General features: G+C 46.1%; 2 protein-coding genes across 3 annotated transcripts; both read left to right on the forward strand.

Annotated features, from left to right (window-relative positions):
- The first annotated feature begins 278 nt into the window (after positions 1–278).
- LOC308404229 (uncharacterized protein) lies at positions 279–2,167 on the forward strand. The gene is made up of 3 exons (XM_080894168.1): positions 279–514; positions 1,335–1,466; positions 1,552–2,167. The coding sequence occupies exons 1-3, from the start codon at positions 458–460 to the stop codon at positions 1,690–1,692; spliced, it is 330 nt and encodes a 109-aa protein (XP_080750294.1). The 5' UTR covers positions 279–457; the 3' UTR covers positions 1,693–2,167.
- Positions 2,168–5,209: 3,042 nt separating this feature from the next.
- ercc6l (excision repair cross-complementation group 6-like) lies at positions 5,210–21,196 on the forward strand. Of its 2 annotated transcripts, XR_013973083.1 has the most exons (4): positions 5,210–5,413; positions 8,821–8,865; positions 17,045–20,934; positions 21,058–21,196. XR_013973083.1 is itself a non-coding variant. In XM_080894163.1 (3 exons), exons 1-3 carry the CDS (start codon positions 5,358–5,360, stop codon positions 20,706–20,708), a joined length of 3,765 nt encoding a protein of 1,254 aa, XP_080750289.1. In that variant the 5' UTR covers positions 5,210–5,357; the 3' UTR covers positions 20,709–21,030. The 2 variants fall into 2 exon arrangements, 1 of the variants encoding a protein (XP_080750289.1); XM_080894163.1 differs by lacking the exon at positions 21,058–21,196 and having other exon boundaries at positions 17,045–21,030.
- Positions 21,197–21,631: the final 435 nt, after the last annotated feature.

The following is a 21,631-nucleotide window of genomic DNA, read 5'->3' on the forward strand; positions in this document are numbered from 1 at the left end:
TCACGCCTCTGATGAACTTTGTTTTATACATAGATATAAAAATATGGAGATGAACTGATAACTGATCAGAATTAGAATATTTCTGACTGTCTGAGTCAAAACGGAATTGAATCGATTTTAGAAATGGGAATCGATACCCAGCGCTCAGTCGGAGCTCTGCGGCAAACACGCGGAGACACGGTTGTGGCGCAGCACGCGGACGGAAGCAGCGTTTTGTTTCACGCACGCGGCGCTGTGGAGCCGCCGAGCTGCTTCTGAAGCGACGAAGAAGAAGTGATGTAAACAGGAAGTGGGGCATGTACATCCACAAAAACTGTCGTGTCGAATTTGTGGATAAATGTGAAATTCAGCGAAAGCTGCTGAACACAGAGGAGCTGCTGAAGTTTGCTTTAGTTTAATCTCGGGACGTTTTTCTTAGTTTGGGGATTTTTCGCTGTTTTTGGGCCGTTTTCCGGTCATGTCCGGGTCAGTGAACCACACAGGAGAGATGAGCAACGCGCAGTTATTCCAGCAGGTAAATCCGTTTAATCTGATGTGAAACAAATGAAATGTAAACTTTTATCACAGCGTGTGTCACAGTAAATTAAACGTGGCCGAGAAGGTCCGATCAAAACGACCAAAAAGACTTTTAATAAGAACAGAAACAATTTAATTTTTCAGGAATCATTACAGGTTTCAGTCATCGTAGTCTAAGGAGCCTGGAGAGAAAAGCGCCTGGACTTAATCAGAGAAGCTTCTTCCGCTCCAAGAACAATTGGTCCCACATTTGAAATCCTGTGGGAGGGTCCCTGACATGTCATGGACCTTGTAATCTTTACAGGTGCAGGGTCACAGGAACATCAAACTATCAGCAGAGTCAAATTAAAATCTAACTCAGCTGAAAGGAAAACAGCCACAAATCCTCCTGAAGACACAGGTACACCTGCAGGTGTTATCCTGTCCCTCTTCCTTTCCCACAGGCAGCAGGTACACGCTTTAGGTCTGTCTGTCTGTCGGCAGCTCTTTTATACCCACAGTTAAACCTGAAGTCACTTCCTGATCCACAGTCCAGCCCTCAGCCTCTGTACACCCACGTGTTTTTCATCCAGTTCGTTTTTAAGTTCAGTCCCTGCTCCTGATTGGCTGCTGAGGCTCACCTGCACAGAGGGATGCTGCGTCTTTCTCCATCAGCTCTGTCTTTGGTCTAGTTTTGTGAGTTTACGGGAGAATCTAAAGAGCCCCAGCTTGTTTCTGTTCATCTTTTTCACTTTTTGTGTTCATAAAAACACCTGTGGCATGTCTGCTGGGTTTACAGACAAAAACTCTGCGATTGGTTCTCATCGTGTTTCCTGCAGGTGGCGCTGCTGCGATGGTTGAACTCTCAGACTGAGGAGGACCGGAGGATCTTGGCGGCGGTGACGGGCGTCCAGGTCGGCAGAGAGCTGCTGAATCGGCTCACCGGCCAGGACAAAGTTGACGCCTACAAGGTACAGCGGGGGCGCCGATCACATCCGCCACTCTGCTCGCGTGTCATTTCCTCACGATGCATGTCGTTCTGTTCCGTGTCCTCAGCGAGACTGCGTCCTGAGCATCGCACAGTTCCTGCGACAGAACCCGCGAGCCTCGCAGGCGCAGATCAACGCAGAGGTGGAGAAGAACGTCCTGCTGTTCGCCACTCGAGTCAAAGCTCTGGAGACGGCGCCGATTCTCTGAGTTATTCTGTGAATAATTTGTTGCACACAAAGTTCTGATTGAGATTTTTGCACATGAGTTTTAAACGTTTAGAAATCTGGAAATTTTACATTCTGCAATCAGAGAGTCATGTAACTAATATCCTTAGTATCCTTATTTTCTCATTATATTGTTTTATGTTCTTTAATCATGAAGGTTTGTAGAGCAAGGCCGCTTTTGACTCCCAAACTAAGTGCTCAGCCAGACTGAACAACAGGAAGTTTTAGTGCACAGCCATATTAATAGATAAGACACAGAAAAGAGGAACTTTGCCATATAAGCAATGTTTGAAACTGTGACGTGTAAAGTACAGAAATCAAACCTATATGAGGCACAGTTTATGATTCTAATGTTCGAGATCCTGCAACTGGCGTTTTGGGCTGTGCAGGGGTCTCTCTCTTCCGGAAGATGATTGAATAAAAGAAATATAAATGTTTTAACACACTAAGAGTCGGTTTTCTCTGTTCTATCATGGGGACGAAAGAATCGGGGTTAATAAGCGTTTACTCATCGACCGTCTTTTACTGCCGAGGTTCTTTATTTATGAGCCTTTCTGCAGAATGGGCTGATTTTAAAATCCTGGTTGGAGTAAAATGTCCTGGGCTGCTTCCAGACCACAGACTGTATAAAAAGGATGGAAGTCACCCACTTTGAAGACGTGTTACACACTGACGGAAGACGAGGTTCATCCAGGTGCACGTGGAGGTTTATTGCGCTGAAACACAGCAAAACAGTTCTGTTTTACTGACGGCTGCCATTACAATAAGTGGCCTGCGTTACTTTTGTGAGGGATTATTTTGCCGGTCACCTGTTTGTCTGAGCCGCCACTGCCACCTACTGGCGAAACTAAATCTCGCCAATATTCATCTTTAACAGTTACAAGAGTCTAAGACATTTTTATTTTTAGCTGTTTTACATCAAAAACTCAAAAAGCTCAAAATAAACAAAAACTGCTTTTAAGTCCTGAGAACATCAAACCAGATCGCGCCACTCAGGACGGAGAGGAGGGAAACACCGTCAGCTAAACTTCAACCTGTCCAGTCCGGAAGCGTCAACCATGTCCCCTGCACATGTGTTTGTGGTGGGAATTATTATTTTTATTCAGTAATTGAGGGTAGACACTGGATGAAATACGGCGTTTTCCAAAGCTCGAATTTTGGTGATATTTCCAGGAAAACCTCAATAAATGCATTTTACAGGGTTTATTTATCGGATAAAATACGTTACATGTCACCGTTATTATTGGCCGGCCCGGAAACAGCGGGGGTGTCCAAATTCAGAGGCTGCTTCCACCTGAGGACCCGCCCTTCGTGGTCTAAAGAAAGCCGGGTAGTACGTCACGAACTCCCTCGGTGGAGTGAAACTGCCGTCTGCTCCTTGCTATCTAAAGTATAACTGGGCGCTGATGTAAACTTTTCTGTTTAATCATTTTCTGTTTGACATTTATTCAGCTGTGTGAAAACCCCGGAGGAAGCCTCCCGAGGGATTAATAAAATTAAATGAAATTTAATTTAATCTAATCTAATAACTTTGATCTCAGCCAAACCGATTTACTCTCGAACAAATAAAACACTGAAAAAGCCAAACGAGAACATGTTTAAGTTATCAAAGTGACTCATATATCATGTTTGACCCGAGTAGTGAAAGACCGCGGGGGTTTGAAGACGATGTGTCGGCTCAGATATTTGAAGTTTGCACAGCTACATTCTCACCTGAAAATATGTCAAAAGTTTTTTGCGACCCAGAAAGAGAAATAAGAGTGATATTAAAACTAAGTAGCTGCCGCCATTGTTGGAAACTGGAATTGGCTGGGCCGCGCTATGAATTCTGCGATATGGTTTTTCAATTTTGTTGCCTGGGTGGAAAATCGGGGGAAATTAGGGAGAATGGAGGCTCCGGGAGATTTTCGGGAGGGGCACTGAAATTCGGTATTCTCCTGGAAAAATCAGGAGGGTTGGCATGTATGGTTGTGGCAACATCACTAACCTTGTCAAACACCTCAGAGCAGGGGCGATTCTAGGATCAGAGCTTTGGGGGTGCTGAGCACCCAGAGAGCTGCCCAGCCAAGCAAGATAAACTTTACACATCACGATGAGACTTCTTCCGTGTCTCTTTCGGTCCCTGCATCCTTAAATGTCTCCAGTTGTCCCGAGTTCTCTATGACTGTCTCCTTGGTGTGTTTAAACCCCTGGTCCTCCCTGTCCTTGTCATCTGTTGTCTTCGTCTCTGTTATCAGTGATCGAAATTTTACCATCTCTGTGCAAGTCTGTAAATTTCTTTATTAAATCATAAGATTCTTAAATTCATCAAGTCTCTCTGTGCCTGGGTCCTCGTCACACACTCTGTGTACACAAACACACACACACACACACCAGGAGTTATAAGGTTAATGGGCATTCAGTCAGCTAGTTAGTATCCATTTCAAACAGGACAGTGGTAACAACTTTAGGCTACGGACAATTTTAAGTTTTAGATTTTAAATAGGGTGTATACATTTCAATGGGAGCAACAGGACAGTCAAATGTCGCTGATTTTACTACAGACTAGGACGGATTGTAGGGCAGCAAACATCGACGGAAAAGTTTTCAACACTGAGGTTCCCTGGTGTGATGTTTTTCAGCTAAAAAGAAACATGTTCTGACTCCTACCAACTATATAAAGAGTAACTGAAGGTTAAATGCAGCTAATATGTCCTGTTTTAAGCCAGGCACTTCCACCTCCGCTCTGCTGCGTCTCAGCCACCATCGCTCTGGCAGCAACGGAGCAAGAGAGCTGGAACAAACCATTCTTTTTGTGTGTGTGTGTGTGTGTGTGTGTGTGGGGGGGGGGTATCTATACTTTTGTTGTTAAAATCTTACGTCTCAACCAAGTACTGTATGCTTTTTATATTTTAGTAGTGTGTTAGTCAAACAGCAAATATTGTCAAAAAAAGTAAGAAATCTTTGTGGGTGCTTTGATTCATTTTTGAATGAACCCCCAAAAATGGGCTAAAATCGCCCCTGCCTCAGAGTAAATCATATCACAGAATATGACGAGCTTATGTTGAGGCGAACTGAAGAGGAGGACAGGGACAGGTGCTGCTAGGGCGAGACAGACGTCTCTCACAGAGTCCTTTACTGCTGCAGGCAACGTGTTCAAATAGGGCAAAACTTGAGGTTTTTTATTTCTATATGATGAACTCTGCATTATTAAGTGATAAGAACAAGAAATCTGATGTCCTGTAATCATTGTGACGCTATAGTTTGAGATACAATAAATAAAATAAGTTTTTGTACAAAGTATCGGATCAGTATCGTCGATACCACCCTGGATATTACTTGGTATCGGATCGGAAAGGAAATCAGTGGTATCGCACATCACGTTTTCCTGCTCGCGCGTGCCGCTCGGCTGCTCATTGGCTGAACGTTTACTGGGGTCCCGCCTTATAGCACTCAACACCGCTTCTCCGATTGGATAACGTAGTCGTCATGTCCCCAAAGTGTCATCTCTGATTCGCTGTGACAAATCGGTGGGGGATGATCCTCGAGTTTAAACATAGAAACAGGCAGCGGCTCCTCGGAGAGTTCGGAGTTTAGTTTGAGGACAAATAATCGTTAAAGTCGCGCCTTCGAGCAGTTTATAGGCGGAGGTACAGCTGTAACGGCGGGATGGACGGGGCCAACGGTACCGGAGAGGTCTGGCAGATTTCGGAGAAGCTGGAGAAGTAAGTAAAGCTCGAATCGTTAGCGAGCGGCTAACAGGCTGTGCCGTGTGAGGTCCCGGTGTTCCAGATCTACTGGCGTTGGTCGAACAGATGTGTGGCAGTCTTGCGTTTCAGGAGCTGCTACCGACAAACCAGCAAAAAAACGCCAAATGTGTCACCTGTGACACTTGTGAGGTTGTCTCAAACACACTCCGTCAGTCTTGATGCTGTTGAACAACAAAATGTTTAAAATGTGGCGAGTTTACCTGGTGATATCCTCACGCGCGACGCGATCGCGAAAACAGCAAACAAGTAACACCACGCCGATGTTGTTCACAGGACAGCAAGAGTAAACGATCGGGAGACTCTTGTCGTCGTCATCGTTCCCCTCGCACGGTTTATTTCTCCGAATTCAGCGTTTTTGCTTCACAACTACAGCGTGCTGTTTACTTTGTGCACTAACATGGAGTCGAGTCAACCAGCGCCACCTCTGGCCAAGTGCCACAGCCTACAGCCAGATCAGCCTGTGACACACATCTGCACCACGTTTGTACCTTTCAATTGTGTGTTTGTGCGTCATGCAAATAAACCTATGAAAAGAATGAAACCACACTAATATTTCACCAGTGTTGTAACATCACATGTCGTTAGCCTAGTCTGTCTGTGTCTTTTCTCTGCGAACAAACATGTTAGAGTTGGTTGTTATATACAGTCTGTATAAGTGTGGTCAATCTAATAAACATTTGTAAGGAGAGGGTGGCACGGTGGTTAGCACTGTTGCCGCACAGCAAGAAGGTCCTGAGTTCAATTCCACCATCAGGCCGGGGTCTTTCTGTGTGGAGTTTGCATGTTTTCCCCGTGTTTGCGTGGGTTCTCTCCGGGTACTCCGGCTTCCTCCCACCGTCCAAAGACATGCAGCTTGTGGGGATAGGTTAATTGGATAATCCAAATTGCCACTAGGTGTGAATGTGGGAGTGAATGTGAGTGCGAATGGTTGTCTGTCCCTGTGTGTTAGCCCTGCGACAGACTGGCGACCTGTCCAGGGTGTACCCGCCTCTCGCCCTATGACAGCTGGGATAGGCTCCAGCTGGATGGATGGATGTGTAAGGAGATGGCAGTTACTGTGAATGTACAGCAGTTACACAGTGATTAGTAATAAACAGTCAGACAATGACTCGACTCTGACAATCTCATTCAATCTTGCAGATTGCACCTTCTGTGGAAAGTGGTACCACACAGTGTGTGTGGACTTCCCCTGTGCAGAAGGCGACTACAAATGTTGTGGGTGCTAAATAAACAGAAACAAATGATCCCTGTTGTCTTTGCTTACTGATTGTTTTCAGTGTTGACAATCCACATTGCTGGCATTGCATCTGTCAACATGTTTGTGGGTAGATTTGGATGTACCAGGGGTAAGTGCAGCCACTCAGCCTCTACTCACTGTGATCATAGCAGCAGGTGCAGATGTGTCACAAGTTAATCTAGTAGTGGGCTATGGTAGTAGTGGACTGAGCTCCATTTGAAACTGCTCCAGCTGCTGTGTGATAGTGGATCTGCTACAAATTGAAGATCATAAGCAAGTTTTGGAAATGAACCCTTGTATTATGTTGAAGAACAAAAGAGTGACATTGATTTTGTTGCAGGTCATTTTGACCCGTACTGTGTAAATCCACTCAGAATTATCCAAAAACTGCAATAAAACAATAGCAACTTTTTTCCCCATCAGATAAACATGTAGAACACAGTTAGACTTTCCATAACTATTGTAGGAACAATTTGGTTTTTCGTTCTTACAAACACATTTCTTTTGAACTTGCCCGACGTTCTCAGTTTTTCAATGCTCAACATTTTCAGTTTTGTCCACATGATGGACAGAATGTAACTGTGTGCTTTCTGCAGATGTACTTCTTGCATTTCTCACAAAACGTGCTTGTTTTCAAACAGGAACCTTCCTAACTAAGATTTAAAACAAAAGATTTCTACGTCTCCTCCAGTCTCACAAACAGATGACAAACCAAGCGACACACCTGAGTCACTGACTTTCTTAAATCCACTCACTCTCACTGGCTGTTTATTACTAATCACTGTGTAACTGCTGTGGATTCACAGTAACTGCCGTCTCCTTACAAATGTTCATTAGATTAACCACACTTATACAGACTGTATATAACTCCAGCCATGTTGATGGATTGCCTATATTGGCTGGAAATATTCATTTTCAGGGAAAAGACACAGACAGACTATGCTAGCGACATGTGATGTTACAACACTAATGAAATATTGATGTGTCATATTTGTCCAAGGTGTATTTCATTGTTATGGAAAAAGAGAATATCAAAATCATGATGACCAATTGGAGTGGTGATTTCTATGACTTTGTGTATATAATTTGGCATTTTGTACAAATGTAGGCTGATAATAAATATATGATATCATTTCATTCTTTCCAAAGGTTTATTTGCATGACGCACAAACAGACACAATTGAAAGGTACAAATGTGCATGACACGAATTCAAACGTGCTGCAGATGTGTGTCACAGGTTGATCTGGCTGTAGGCTGTGGCACGTGGCCAGAGGTGGCGCTGGTTGACTCGAGTCCATGTTAGTGCACAAAGTAAACTGCTCGCTGTAGTTGTGAAGCAAAAACGCTGAAACCGGAGAAACAAACCGTGCGAGGGGAACGATGACGACGACAAGAGTCTCCCGATCGTTTACTCTTGCTGTCCTGTGAACAACATCGGCGTGGTGTTAACTGTTTGCTGTTTTCGCGATCGCGTCGCGCGTGAGGATATCACCAGGTAAACTCGCCACATTTTAAACATTTTGTTGTTCAACAGCATCAAGACTGACGGAGTGTGTTTGAGACAACCTCACAAGTGTCACAGATGACACATTTGGCGTTTTTTTGCTGGTTTGTCGGTAGCAGCTCCTGAAACGCAAGACTGCCGCACATCTGTTCGACTAACGCCAGTTGATCTAAACGCCAGTAGATCTGGAACACTGGCTGTTCACACCTGCAGGTAAAAGCCCGCAGGTGTGAACACAGGACTGAAACCGGAATCAGAACACTTTATTAATCCCTAAGGAAACGATGTGGGTCACAGTTGCTCCAAGACAGAAACAGACTAAACTATTTAAGCAGATTTATGGATGTGTTTCTTATTCCTGGAGCGAAGGCTTCAGGTGTTCTTCAGGTGAGGGTGAATATCAGGTCCTGTGGCTCTCCGAGTGGACTCTCAGGCGAAATATGTGGGTGTGTGATCTCTGAACTGCTGCATGATTTCGGTCTGACACTTGGTACCTGTAATGGGAGGTGGTGTTACACTCAGGCAAAAAACTCCAGAACAGTGAAGCTGAATGAGAAGCTTCATTGTTTGTGGTGCTTATTTATCAGTTTGTTTGATTTTCACTCAGACTTTCTCTGCAGGTCTTTGTCCATCGACACCGAAGACGAAATGGAAACTTACCACAGGTACCACACACACACACACACACACACCACTAATCTAATGCAATGACCCGTCACATCCACTGTAAGTGGAGGCAGGATTTTCTTTGTCCTGAGTCTGGGATCAGTAACTGTTCAGGTGAGTCGCTGCTCTGCGAAACCCTGAAGTAGACCGAAGCCGCGTTCTTTTACTATTAATGTGTGATGATCAGATTAGGGCTGCTACGATTAGACGACTATCAAAATTGTCGCCGACTAATTTAATAGTCGATGCTTTGTTTGAAGCTTTGTAAGATCCTGAAAGACGCAGGAATAAGTAGTAAGATTTAAGAGTGTAATAACGGACTGAAACAGAAGATGGCAGCACTGCATCGACAAGGATGCCAGCTGCCGTTAAACCCAGAAGAAGAAGAAGCAATCCCCGGTATCGTAGCTGTGACCTAGGTCGTGTCCAAATTCATGGGCTGCATCCTCCTGAGGCCGCATTTGTAGACCGATTACGTCACAGCGACGCGCCGAAGGCTGTCCAAATTCGTAGACTCCTCCGAATATGGCCGACAAATGCGTCCTCCTTTTCCCCGAATTTGAAGGATGGGTCGGGTGTGTCCTTCGTGGCCCACTATATCCCAGAATTCATAGCGCGGCCCAGCCAAACTCCAGTTTCCAACAATGGCGGCCGCTACTAAGTTTTAATGTTACTCTTATTAATCTTTCTGGGTCACAAAATAAACTTTTAACATATTTTCAGGCGAGAAAGTAGCTGTGTAAACATCAAATATCTGCTCGGTTTATCAAGATATCGCATATTTGCAAAAGTGCTTCGACGTTTTCGGAGACGTCTGCTACCCACCAGCTCCATAGCGAGCCGAAAGCTCAAGGGTCACTGAAGCCGCCGAGAACGGCACAACTCCCGGCACATTTTCAGATCACCGCCGTCTTTCGCTACTCAGGTTAAACATGATATATGAGTCACTTAGATAACTTAAACATGTTATTGTTTGGCTTTTTTCAGTATTTTACTTGTTCCTGAGTAAATCGGTTTGGCTGAGATTAAAGTTTTTACACAGCTGAATAAACCTCAAACAGACAGCTGATTATCAGAAGTGTGAGACGCTCGAGAATTTACTCCGGTGTCCTGTTATATTTTAGATAGCAAGGAGTTTATTAAACTTCACCGAGACAATCTGCAGATTTAATTAAAATTTAATAAACTATCATCTTGTCTTTATTTTTAGTTAGCACCTTAAACACTTAAAGCTGTAAGCTAATGATAGTTATATAAGAGCAGATGCTGCTGGTGCAATAAGCTGTACGTTTTACGTCCAATGGATGATGATCTGATTAGTCGACTAATTAGAGCTGGGCGATAGAACGATAACGATATGTATTGTGAAATAACTTTTTCTCGATAGAAAAATTAAACTATTGTGATAGGCCTCACCGCTCTTGTCCTCTTAAAAAAAAAAAAGAAGAACAGCCAATCCAAATTAAGTAGCGCAGAGCCGAACCAATCACAGCCGCAGTGTCACGTCACGTGACTTGTTGCGTACAGCACAAGTGCCAAGCCGCACATGTGTATTTGTTTGGGAAGCAGCCAGCCGCCGTGCCGCTGGGTAACGGAGGAAATGAGTGTGCCGAGAGCGCGACCGAAGGTTACCGAGGAGAAAACAGACGATGGTTCCAACGCCGGAGAGATTGTCGAACGGAAGAGCCACAGAAGCTCCGTAGTGTGAAGGTATTTCTGCTATTTCAAGTCTGACAAAAACAGAGCAGCTGCACTGTAAATGTGCCGAAAGCAAGTCTGGAAATACAATAAAGCGGTGCAGCTCAGTCTCTGACTGGAAGCGCTGATTCGTCATTCGGCTTTTGTCAGACTAAAGTAACTGTTACAGCTGTTTGAAAAGCTCAGCTATACAACAAGGAGAGGTCGAGAATTTCCTTTTAGTTCTCAGTTTATTTGATATTGACAAAAGTTAGTCAGTTCAAATTCAAATTCAAATTTTATTTGTCACGTACACAGTCATACACAGTACGATATGTAGTGAAATGCTTGGACAACTGCTCGTGACCTAAAGAAAACAAAAAAGGAAAAGGCTATGAATAAGATGGGAAATAAATATGAAAAATTAAAAAGGGTAAATTTAACTAGGAAGGAATAAAATATAAATTAAGGTTAAAAATGAAATAACTGTACAACACAAATTAGAATGAAGGGTAAATTTAACTGGGAAGAATAAGATAAAATATATAAATTAAAGTTGAAAATAAAATAACTGTACAACAAAATACACAATATAGAACTATATAAGAATGTATGAAGAAATATAAATATAAATAAATATATACACAATAACAGCAGCTGTACAAGTATTAACCGGAAATGAAGAATATAGTGACCAGTGTTGTGCAAAACCAAAGTCCAGAAAGTCCAGTGTGTGTGTAAGAACCATATGTGTGGGTCAGTACTGTGTGGTGGTGTGATTGAGAGACCGTATCGCCTGCGGGAAGAAGCTCCTCCTCAGTCTCTCTGTGTTGGTCTTCAGGGAGCGGAATCGCTTTCCTGACCTCAGCAGAGAGAACAGTCTGTTGTTGGGATGGCTGAGGTCCTTCACCATCTTCCTGGCCTTGGTCCAGCACCGCCTGCTGTAGATTGAGTGCAGGTCAGGGAGCTCGGAGCGGATGGTGCGCTCAGCTGACCGCACAACCCTCTGTAGAGCTCGTCTGTCCTGCATGGTGCTGTTCCCGAACCAGGTTAAGATGTTTCCCGTCAGGATGCTCTCTATGGTGCACGAGTAAAAGTTCCTGAGCACCTTGGAGGGCAGTTGGAAGTCTCTCAAGCGTCTGAGGTGGTAGAGACGCTGTCGGGCCTTTTTCACCACGGTGTTGATGTGACAGGACCATGACAGGTCCTGCGTGATGTGAACTCCGAGGTATTTGAAGCTGTCCACTCTCTCCACTGGGCACTCGTTGATGACGGGGGTCTGGTAGTTCCTCTCCTGCTTAGTGCTGAAGTCCACTATCAGCTCCTTTGTCTTACTGACGTTTAGAAGGAGGTTGTTCCTCTGGCACCAGTTCTCCAGATTCCTAATCTCCTTCAGGTAGGCCGTCTCGTTGTTATCAGAGATCAGGCCCACCACGACGGTGTCGTCAGCAAACTTGATGATGGTGGTGGAGCTGGTAGTGGCCACACAGTCATATGTGTACAAAGAGTACAGCAGGGGGCTCAGAACACACCCCTGGGGGGCTCCAGTGCTGAGAGTGGTGGAGGCTGAGACATGTCTGCCCATCCTTACTGCCTGTGGTCTGCCAGTTAGGAAGTTGGAGATCCACTGACACATAGATGAGCTGAGTCCCAGATGCTCCAGCTTGGTGGTGAGTGTGGAGGGAATTATGGTGTTAAATGCAGAGCTGTAGTCTATGAAGAGCATTTTAACATAATTCCCCCTTCTAGTGTCCAAGTGAGTGAGTGATGTGTGGAGGAGATGAGAGATGGCATCGTCTGTGGAACGATTTGGACGGTAAGCGAACTGTAGTGGGTCCAGTGTGTCTGGTAGTGAAGAAATGATGAAGTCTCTGACCAGGCGTTCAAAGCACTTCATCACTACTGAGGTGAGGGCTACAGGGCGATAGTCATTGAGAGAAGCAGGGTGGGGTTTCTTCGGGACAGGAACAATGATGGACTCTTTGAAGCATGTGGGGATCACCGACTGAGATAAAGAGATGTTGAATATCTCAGTGAACACAGGAGCTAGCTGGTATGCGCAGTCTCTTAGGATACGACCTGGGATGCCGTCTGGTCCTGCTGCTTTCCTGGTGTTCACTCTCTTGAAGGCTCTCCTTACTTCATGCTCGGAGATGACGAGCACGTTTCCGGTGCTGGCAGTATCTTCCTGTCTGCAGCCGTTAGCGCCGCTAACACTAGCATTGTTGGAGACCTTAGCTGCAGCCTCGAAGCGAGCATAGAAAGTGTTCAGCTCGTCTGCCAGAGTCACGGCCGCGTTCGTCATACCGGTTGTTGGTGCTTTATAATCCGTTATTGTCCTTAGTCCCCGCCACAGGCTCCTAGAGTCACTCTGTTGGAGTTGTGACTCTAGTTTCCTCCCGTAGCGCTGCTTCGCCTCTTTCACCGCCCTCCGCACGTTATATGACGCGGCTTTGTACGGGTCCATGTCCCCCGTCATGAGTCCCGTGTTGTAGGCAGCGGTGCGGGATCTCAGAGCGTCGCGGATGGTTTTATCCACCCACGGCTTCTGGTTGGGAAACGTTGTGATAGTCTTTGTCTCCACGGTATCATCCGCTAGTTTCCCGATGAATCCCACAACCGCTTCCGTAAACACGTTGACGTCATCGTCGGAGCTGTTTCTGAACATGCCCCAGTCTGCGTCATCGAGTGCGTCCTGTAACGCGGCCACCGATTGATCCGTCCAGCGCGCGACCTTCCTCTGAACCGGAACTTCCTGTTTCAGCCTTTGTTTGTATTTTGGCATGAGGAAGATGGCGGCGTGATCAGATTTGCCAAACGGAGGGCGGGATTTGTCAGTTTTGTCTGATCTTCTGTAAAACAAACTAAGATTTATTTTTAGAAGTAATATTTTGTTTCTAAGTGGAATTGACAGTTTAGTCTGTTTCGTTTGTTCTATTTTGAAACTTAAACGCTTTAGCGGCTGCCTTTTGTGTAGTTTGCAATATTTGCCTTTATTTATCTGAAAAAGTCTCATGTTCCTTAAGTACATCTACCCTGTTGAACTTATTATGGGAAATAAATATTTAAATCAAAACAAGCTGCTGATTATTTCACATTTTACTTGTGAGCAACGGCACATTTAAATCTTACAAATATAGTTATTTGGCTTATATCGTGATATGAAAAAATCTTATATCGCCCAGCTCTACGACTAATAAAATAATCGTTTGTGGCAGCCCTAGCTCAGATCTTCATGAGTCACTGACATTAGAAGCCTGTTTGTCACAAGCACAGAGGCTGAGAGGACGTCAGTGTTTGAGTGGGGATGGGATCATAAATGTCCTGGATCTGTTTTCCACACGTCGCAGTTTACTGAAGCATTTTAAGGTGCATTAATTCATCCATTAAATATTTGATTCTGTGCTAATATCACAATTTAGACGTTAGTTAAAAACACATTTTACTTGATTTAAATTATTATTACAGCGTGTGGCTGATCTGAGATCAGTTTTTTCTTTTTAAGACTGTTCTGTTTCTGGCGTGTAGACGAAGCTCCCGTGCCGTCGCACCAATCAGGTTATACACACACAATACGGTAATATTATGTTGAAGCACAGTGCGTATCACTCCGCGAGGCTCCGCCTACGACAGCCGTAACGCTCGGAAAATCCATCAAGTGGTGCGGCTTCGTAGCTCAACAAAGTCGTACTGAAACATTTGACAGATTTTTGAGCGCCGTGCACATAAAATCGGTTTGGTAATAACGACGGCCCGCTAGCATGCTCTACCAAAAACTGTGCTTTGTTGTGTGTCTGACGGACGAAAGCCAAACCAGTTCCACACCAGTGAAGCTGCAGCATTTTTACAAACCAGTTCTGGTTCATCAGTTTCATTCATTGATCCGCTTTCGCCATTCTCGTTCTCCGTCGCCGCCATGTGCGTATGTAAACAAAGGCACTGTGCATGTGCGTTTTACCCATATTCTATTGCGATATTTAATTTTCTTATAATGGCCTAACATTATAAGAAAATGTTAGGCCCCAGCCCTAGTCGCATCTTTGTTTGTTTTGGTTCTGTGTTCCAACAGCACTGAAATATCTTTATCTAAGAATCAGACATGAGAAACCTTTTAAAGACTGTAGCTGTGCTTTTCTGTAGCTCCTCTCCAGTCTTTCTGCTCTGGTTTCAGAGGAGCTGCAGTTTCTGGTTTAGTGCTGTCTCTTGTAGTTGCGGCCTTTCACCAGCAGGTGTCAGGCTTCCCGTTGATCATGATGAACCCAGCACTCTATAACTGTTAGTCATGGGCGCTGACTGTAAGTGCAGTCAGGACTGAGCAGAGGTTCCTGGCAGTCGTGACTGTGAGCCGCAGTGATCTCAGTGTTGGCGAGCAGAGGGCGGTTAAAGGTGATTTCCACAAACTCACTTTCTAACCTCAGGACTTTCACTTCTGCAAACTCTCTGCAAGCCTGTTTCCTGTCAGCCTGTGACTTTTAGCCTTTCTGAAAGACACACACTGTTCAACCCCTGAATGCAATATCCATGCTGCAGATTATATTTATTATTTAACAATAGCAGTAAAATAATTTCCCTGCTCCACAGTGGTCTGGTTGAGCGTTTGTAGCCTCGCTAACAACCCAACATTTCATCTCCGAGGAAGTGATTCCAGAGAGAAGTAAAGCAAGTGTGTAAGTTCATCTCTGAATGTTTGTAAAGCATTCCAGCGTTAAGCTTAACAACCTCTCTCTCTCCTGCTGCTACTTCAATCATGAAACTGATCAATGATCAGCTGATCGCAGGGCTCGCAAAATCGCTAGCCCGACGTCCCGGGGCTAGCAATTTTTCCAGTCGGGCTACCAAAATCTAACTCAGCCCTGCCCGTCGGGCTGTCATAGGAAGGAAAAATATGAATGTGCTTTAAATTTTATAACTTCTGAGTGAATGTAGTTGCACGTGTACGCCTTTGAAATGGGTGTATAGCAGTTGTAGAAGAAGCTCCATAGTTTATTAGCCTAGCTTGAACCGGTGAGCTGCTGAACCGGTAGCTCTGTAGACCTCGATATAAGTTTAGCCTATTTACCGTAGTGTCTTTTCAGAAATTGGGATTTGCTTCCGCATTCTATGCTTTTGCATTCTTTCGCCAATGTAGCTGAGTAATTATGTCACTGGCATCGGTGAGCCACTGTCAATATGTGACACTGATTGGTCAGTGACGATTAATTGTGCACCAATTCCTCTGACATCGTCTTATCACTCATTAGCTTACTGTTCAAACGTGACAAGTGAAATCTCCCGCAGCTTAAACATGTGAGAGGTTGATCGCTGAGCGTTATGTCAGTGCGTGTGTAAAAGCAGCAGGACATATATTTTAGTTCTGCTGAGCCAAATAAGACAGGTCAGGGTGAAGAAGTGACAGCCAAAGAAAAGCTTACCACAAAACGGAGAAGTTATGACAAATCAGACAATAAGGCAAAAAGAAAAAAAAAAAGCGCAGCAGTTTCATGGACAAAAGAATTTCTGTGGCTGGAATATGACGAGCTAAATAACATGATGTTCTGCCGGGTGTGTTGTGAGTCGACAAGCGCCTTTGTTACTGGGACCAGTCATTTTAAGAAAGGCCCCATCAGAACCCATGAGAAATGCAAGAAATGCATTATTGCTCGGTCTGCAATATCTTTCCCAGAACAAACACCAATTGCAAAAAAGCATACTAAAAATAAACCTGAGAAATCTGTTTAGAGCAGCTACTATGTTGCAAAGAGTGAACTACCTTTGGCCAAATGTAGCAGTCTTTGCAAACTTCACAAAGCAAACGGCCTCGATCTTGGTTCCACTTGCCTCTTACCCGTGACTTCAGTGGAAATGTCAGATTGAGGATCTGACACAGACTGATTCATGTCCTACACAGTTCTTACAAGTTCATAGACATTTCTGTTCAATGAGAACCAAGTATTTGAGTTGATGGTTATTTGTTCCTCATGAAGAAACCGTACTTCAGATTTTTGTTTACATTTATTTTGATTCAGCCAGTAAATCGTGGATCCTTTCTGTGTATGACAGTGCAGCTACTCTGTTTTTGTCAGACTTGAAATAGCAGAAATACCTTCACACTACGGAGCTTCTGTGGCTCTTCCGTTCGACAATCTCTCCGGCGTTGGAACCATCGTCTGTTTTCTCCTCGGTAACCTTCGGTCGCGCTCTCGGCACACTCATTTCCTCCGTTACCCGGCGGCACGGCGGCTGGCTGCTTCCCAAACAAATACACATGTGCAGCTTGGCACTTGTGCTGTACGCAACAAGTCACGTGACGTGACGCTGCGGCTGTGATTGGTTCGGCTCTGCGCTACTTAATTTGGATTGGCTGTTTTTCTTTTTTTTTTTAAGAGGACAAGAGCGGTGAGGTCTATCACAATAGTTTAATTTTTCTATCGAGAAAAGGTTATTTCACAATACATATCGTTATCGTTCTATCGCCCAGCTCTAGCATTACTTACTAATGACGTTTGCTTTGCTTTCGTTCAGGTTCATTCAAGATGGCAAAGACGCTGCCCGACAGGGAGACCTGCACAAAGCGCTGGAGTTCTTCAGACTGGCTTACAACATTCACCACAGTCACAAACTGGAAAGCCGGATCAAAAAAATCGAAGAGCTCATCGCTGAGAATGACTTGGAGGAAGATGATGACGAGTTTGTTAATGTTAACAGCAGTGGTTTAATGCTTTTTAAAGAGCTGTATGACAAGCTGTACGACTACCAGAGGGATGGAGTGGCCTTCTTGTACAGTCTCTACAGAGATGGCCGGAAAGGCGGGATTTTAGCTGATGACATGGGACTGGGCAAAACCATCCAGGTGATATCATTCCTCTCTGGCATGTACGACAATGAGCTGGCTAAACACACACTCCTGATCATGCCGACTTCCCTCATCACAAACTGGACCAAGGAGTTCTCCAAATGGACTCCGGGCATGAGGGTGAAGGAGTTTCATGGCATCAGCAAAGGAGAGAGGACCAGGAATCTGGAGAAAGTTCAGAGGAGGGGCGGCGTCATCATCACCACCTACACGATGCTCTTAAACAACTGGCAGCAGCTGTCCACCTACAATGGCAAAGAGTTCACATGGGACTATATGATCCTGGACGAGGCTCACAAGATAAAAAGCACAACCACCAAAACCGCCAAAAGTGCCTACGCCATACCGTCCAAGAACCGAGTTCTACTCACAGGAACTCCGGTCCAGAACAACCTGAGAGAAATGTGGGCTCTCTTCGACTTTGCCTGTCAGGGCACCCTCCTCGGCATGGCGAAAACATTCAAAGCGGAGTACGAGAACCCCATCACCCGGGCCCGGGAGAAGGACGCCACTCCAGGAGAAAAGGCGCTGGGATCCCGGATGTCAGAGAACCTGATGGCAATAATAAAACCGTATTTCCTGCGCAGGACCAAGTCCGAAGTACAGAAAAACAAAACAAACAGCACACGTAACAAGGAACACTTGGAGGACATGGAAGACCATGTTCCAAACCTTGAAGCAGACTCTGGAGCGGTGATGCCCAAATTGACGAGAAAAAACGACCTGATTGTCTGGACTTACCTGAGTGCCGTTCAGGAGGACATCTACAGGCAGTTCATATCGCTGGACCACATCAGAGAGCTCCTGCTGACCACCCGATCGCCTCTAGCTGAGTTAAACATTCTGAAAAAGCTGTGCGACCACCCGAGGCTCCTCTCTGCTGCCGCCATAGCCAAGTTAGGCTTGGAGGAGAGTGCAGCTGACTGCCAGGAGACCACAGAGGCCAACGATCACAGCATCATCAGCGTTCCTGATCACACCTTGATCTCAGAGTCTGGGAAGATGGTCTTTCTTTTCTCTCTCCTAGATCGGCTCAGGCAGGAAGGCCACCGCACCCTCGTCTTTGCCCATTACAGGAAGGTGCTCGACATCATCGAGCGCATCCTGGGCAACAGAGGCTTCAAAGTGCTGCGGCTAGATGGAACCATCACTCAGATCGCAGAGCGAGAGAGGCTCATCTCTCTGTTCCAGACTGACAAACGGTACTCCGTCTTCCTCCTCACCACCCAGGTCGGTGGAGTCGGCATCACCTTAACAGCAGCCGACAGGGTGGTCATCTACGACCCCAGCTGGAACCCTGCGACAGACGCCCAGGCCGTTGACAGGGCGTACCGCATAGGCCAGACTGAAAACGTCGTCATCTACAGGCTGATCACCTGCGGCACTGTGGAGGAGAAGATTTACCGCCGGCAGGTTTTCAAAGACTCTCTTATTAGGCAGAATACCGGGGACAAAAAGAACCCGTTTCGGTACTTCAGCAAACAGGAGTTGAAGGAGCTCTTCACCTTGGAGGACACGCGGTCCTCCTCTACACAGCTCCAGCTTCAGGCGCTGCACGCCAGGCACCGGCGCACCGACCCTGAGCTCGACAAACATATCACACACCTCCACACCATGGAGATGTTTGGGATTTCTGACCATGACCTCATGTTTACACTTGACATCAACCACGACGAGGCCCTCGAGAACCAAGAGGAGCATCATTACATCGAAGGGCGGGTCCAGAAGGCTCAGGAGCTCATGAAGGCGGAGTCTGAGCTGCAGATGCAGCTGGCAGAGAGCATGGTGTCCAGCACGGAGCCGGCATGGCTCCGATACCCAGCAGACAACAACAGCCGGGAGCGGTCCCATGAGAAGAAACCACATCCTTCATATCCGAAGCAGGACACGAGCCTGGCCTGGTCTCCAGCTGTGGTGGATTTGGAACAGACTGCTTCTGGGAAGGAGGCCACTCTGGAGAATCTCAGCAAGGGAGTGATTGATCTGACTGCAGAGGAGAGCACAGCAGAGGTCAGCCACCATAGCCTCGCTGAGCAGAACCTGGATTCTCCGAAACACCCGTCAGTGAAGCTGGAAAGGAGCTTGTTGGAGGCGGCAGATCCGATCGAGGTGTCTGTGGTGCTGATGGAGGCTGGTGACGTAGCTGACACCTCAGTCAGAGAAGGACTCAATGAATCTGCGGCCGCGAGTCTGTATGTTACAGCAGCCGATGAAGATGAGCAGAAGATGATGGGACATTTGACCCTGAAGTACGATGACTCCGAGATGGAGCTGGGGTCTCCTCACATCACTCCTCCAGAGAACAGAAGACTTTCCGCGCTGCGCGTCTCCAGTTTGAGCCTCGGAGCCGACACATCATCCAGAATCGGCAGCGAGCTCGAGTCTTTGAATGGCAACTTCAACCTACAGCTGGAGGACAGTGGCGCCGATCACGATGAGGCGGAGCTGCAGGAAGAGGAGGAGGAGCTGCAGGAGGAGGAGGAGCTGCTGTCTCAGCTGCAGCTGGAGGGAAGTTTCGACGTGGGTAAATCTCTTTGTGAGTGGCAGCAGAAAGAAGCATCAAGTTACAGCGCGAGCAACGGCCGCGCCGTCAGCCTCAATGAGTCACATGACTCAGTCGTGGGTATCAGGAAGAAAAAGGCTGCTGTGATTTATGACAGTGAAGAGGAGACGCAGGAGGAGGATGATGGGCAGCTTGAGAACTCCTTCCAGGTTTCCGGAGCATCGACGCCAAAGTCAGCGTGCACTGGCACCACGCCGCTCCGTACTCGAAAGAGCATTGGTGGAAACACGTCCGTGGCTTCTCACCGCTCCTTCCTCCATTCCATCATTGAGGACATGGACAACCAGGACAGCCATGAAGATGATGGTGATGCTTCGGATGTCCATTCAGATGAGGCCGAAGAGGACATGATTGGTTTGGCTCATGATGAGGTTGAGGAGGAGGAACCCAGTGGAGAGACTGTAAACTCAGAGGAGGAGTTTGTAGAAGAGGAGATGGAGGAGGAATTTGAGGAGGAAGGAGACTTTGAGTCAGGAGACACTGAGGAATATGGAGAAGGGAGCCTCCTGGAGGAAACGTCCACCGAGCCTGAGTTGGTATCAAACGAGGCGATGGATCAGTGCACCGCCGAGACAGGTGTAAAGGAGGTCGAGGACGAGAGCTACGACTCGCTGGTGCAGCGAGGGCGGGAGTGCTACAGCAAAGCTGAGCTGGACGAGGCCCTGGACTTCTTCCTCAGAGCCATCGACATCAAACCCGGAGATCCGGAGATCCAGCTCATGACCATCCAGCTGTACCGGCAGCTGAGTCAGGTGGCGAGGAGATCCTAACAGAAAAGGACGATCGGGGCGGCGAGGTCAAGCTCTGCCGGCCCGCCGCTTCACGCCAAAGCTGTAAATCTTTCAAACGTGTCTGGCGTGTTCGTCTTCTCCGTGAGATCGCGCTGAGTGACTAATGTTTGAACAGCTCAGCTGATTGCAGAAAGCTTCCTGTTTGAACTTCTTCTTTCAGTAATGTAACTAGAATCAGGTGTGTGTCATCATCCACCACGAAACGGTCAGTTTTCATCTTTGATCTGATTTTCATCTGTAACCTGTACTTATTGTAATATACTTTGAAATTTGTCAAATTAAAATTCATGTTTCTGTCTAATTTGAATTCATGTCTGTTATTTTTAAGGTAATGAACGGCTTCATCTCTGAAAACAGAAATCTCCTGCAGAGCGTTTGGCCTACTCAAAAGTTTTCCCCGCCCTAAACCCACCAAAATAAACTTCCTGTTTTATCCAGTTGGGCCTCAGATCAGCTGAGCAGGAGCCTCATGCAGGTTTAGGATTCACAACAGGAAGCTACATCCATCTTTTATATACAGATTATAACTAAATCGTCTGATGGCCCATAAAAGACTTCACACAGCTGTGATCCAGCTGTGCAGAGACCAGAACATAAACTCAGCAGGAAGTGCTGAGGATACATCGGTGGGTCAGACCTGAGTTTAGGTCCCTCTGAAGCGTCTGACTCAGCTCTTAATCCTGGTTACATTCCCCTTTAGAACCGAACGTGTTGGGATTTGTCATCTCCTGAAACGCTTCACAGTCGGTGCTGCAAACCTTCGTTTACAAAGCAGAACTGACGAGACGCACACAGCGGCGAGAACGCGTTCCCACACTTCCTGTCCAATGAGGTCGCGAAGGTCAGAGTATTTGAGCAGAAACAAATCCAGAAAACATGAAACATCAGTGTGAGGTCATAAC

Source organism: Rhamphochromis sp. 'chilingali' (genome assembly GCF_963969265.1).
Source record: "Rhamphochromis sp. 'chilingali' genome assembly, chromosome: 10".
NCBI classification, from domain to species: Eukaryota; Metazoa; Chordata; class Actinopteri; order Cichliformes; family Cichlidae; genus Rhamphochromis; species Rhamphochromis sp. 'chilingali'.

Bases quoted from the DNA above. Each gene is read 5' to 3' on its own strand.
- ercc6l (XM_080894163.1), top strand. From the start codon at position 5,358: ATGGACGGGGCCAACGGTACCGGAGAGGTCTGGCAGATTTCGGAGAAG. The intron at 5,414-8,820 runs GTAAGTAAAGCT...CTTTCTCTGCAG, and splicing joins ATTTCGGAGAAGCTGGAGAA to GTCTTTGTCCATCGACACCG. The intron at 8,866-17,044 runs GTACCACACACA...GCTTTCGTTCAG, and splicing joins GAAATGGAAACTTACCACAG to GTTCATTCAAGATGGCAAAG.
- LOC308404229 (XM_080894168.1), top strand. From the start codon at position 458: ATGTCCGGGTCAGTGAACCACACAGGAGAGATGAGCAACGCGCAGTTA. The intron at 515-1,334 runs GTAAATCCGTTT...TGTTTCCTGCAG, and splicing joins ACGCGCAGTTATTCCAGCAG to GTGGCGCTGCTGCGATGGTT. The intron at 1,467-1,551 runs GTACAGCGGGGG...CCGTGTCCTCAG, and splicing joins ACAAAGTTGACGCCTACAAG to CGAGACTGCGTCCTGAGCAT.